Source organism: Dendroctonus ponderosae, unplaced genomic scaffold (assembly GCF_020466585.1).
Source record: "Dendroctonus ponderosae isolate FM_Combo_2020 unplaced genomic scaffold, Dpon_F_20191213v2 Dpon_F_20191213_1, whole genome shotgun sequence".
NCBI lineage: Eukaryota > Metazoa > Arthropoda > Insecta > Coleoptera > Curculionidae > Dendroctonus > Dendroctonus ponderosae.
In genome coordinates, this window is record NW_026017110.1 from 43,186,270 (window position 1) to 43,187,429 (window position 1,160).

At 36.7% G+C, this 1,160-nt stretch overlaps 1 protein-coding gene across 1 annotated transcript in view; it reads right to left on the reverse strand.

Annotated features, from left to right (window-relative positions):
* Positions 1 to 290: 290 nt before the first annotated feature.
* LOC125502572 overlaps positions 291 to 1,160 on the reverse strand; it is a gene marked incomplete at its 5' end in the record, with an annotated part of 3,167 nt that continues 2,297 nt past the window's right edge. The window contains 3 exon segments of the mRNA XM_048661137.1: positions 291 to 746; positions 805 to 955; positions 1,012 to 1,156. Coding sequence (XP_048517094.1) covers positions 496 to 746; positions 805 to 955; positions 1,012 to 1,156 — 547 coding nt within the window.

Sequence of the window (1,160 nt, forward strand, 5' to 3'; positions counted from 1 at the left end):
GGATTTTCCTCAAGACCGTTACTTGAACAAGTCGAGTCTGAAATCAGAAAAACAATTAGAGTAAGTTCTGTTGAAATTATTTGAAAAGTCCTGTTGCCTGATTCTTTGCTGGTTGTTTTTTTCCTAACATAAAATCCATTTGATTCATATTCTTCATCTGAAACCCATCGAGGTCGGGAATAAATAATAGAAACGTTTTTTCAGAAGCAGCACTTACCATTATTGGAATCGTTAACAAACAACTTTTTTTTATTTTGCTGTGGTAATGGCAAAAGTAATTAAAACAAATAGAAACGTAACATTCGCCACATTTAGAAACCAAAACAAGTTATAAAAATGTCATTCGGTGAAACTTAAAGATAATTTAAATTATTACTCTAATAATTAAACAACAAATCACATTTCCTTAGACGAAATGAAATTTCGCATCGCTGTTTCAGAACTGGATTTATCTGAACCGGTAATTTTAATCATGAAATTCATACAATCTTAATGTTAGGAACCACCACTTTTATTTCCCGCCCCAAAATTGTGTCCATTTTTAGTGGCCTTAGCCATCATTTTGTCTACATCCGCTGAGCGTTCTAATCGCACGAACGCACTCATCATTTTTTGTACATGAGGAGTCTGTTTCCTTTTCACATTAATCACCATACACCTGTCTATTTTCATCGGTGATAGAGCTGCTTCGGTCGTTTTCGGTTTTTGCTTGGAAAGTTTACTGCTGACTGGTTTTGCATGATTAGCTGAAACAAGAATAATATTCGAATTTACGTTTAACGCAAATACGGCAAAAGTTATTACGTTTTGCGACAATTTCGGAAGGTAGAGCCAACGGATCTTCTTCAGTCGTAAAGCTCAGCGGGTCCACTTCTGTAATTTTATATGGAGGTGGATCGTCAGGAATCGTAATACATTCCGATGGCACTGACTGCAGTGAAGTAAATGATCGAACCTGAAAACGAAAAGCAATGCTCTCATATACGCCTAGCTTCTTTTCCCTAGATATACCTTCAAAAATCCTCCCTTGACGGGCGCTGGAGGTGTCGCAGTAGTTGTAACGCCACTTATCTTTATTGCATTCAGCCCCGATGTGGAAGGTTTGGGATTTACAAACGGATTCGATTTCTGAATTAATTTTTTCGACAAAATTAATGTGC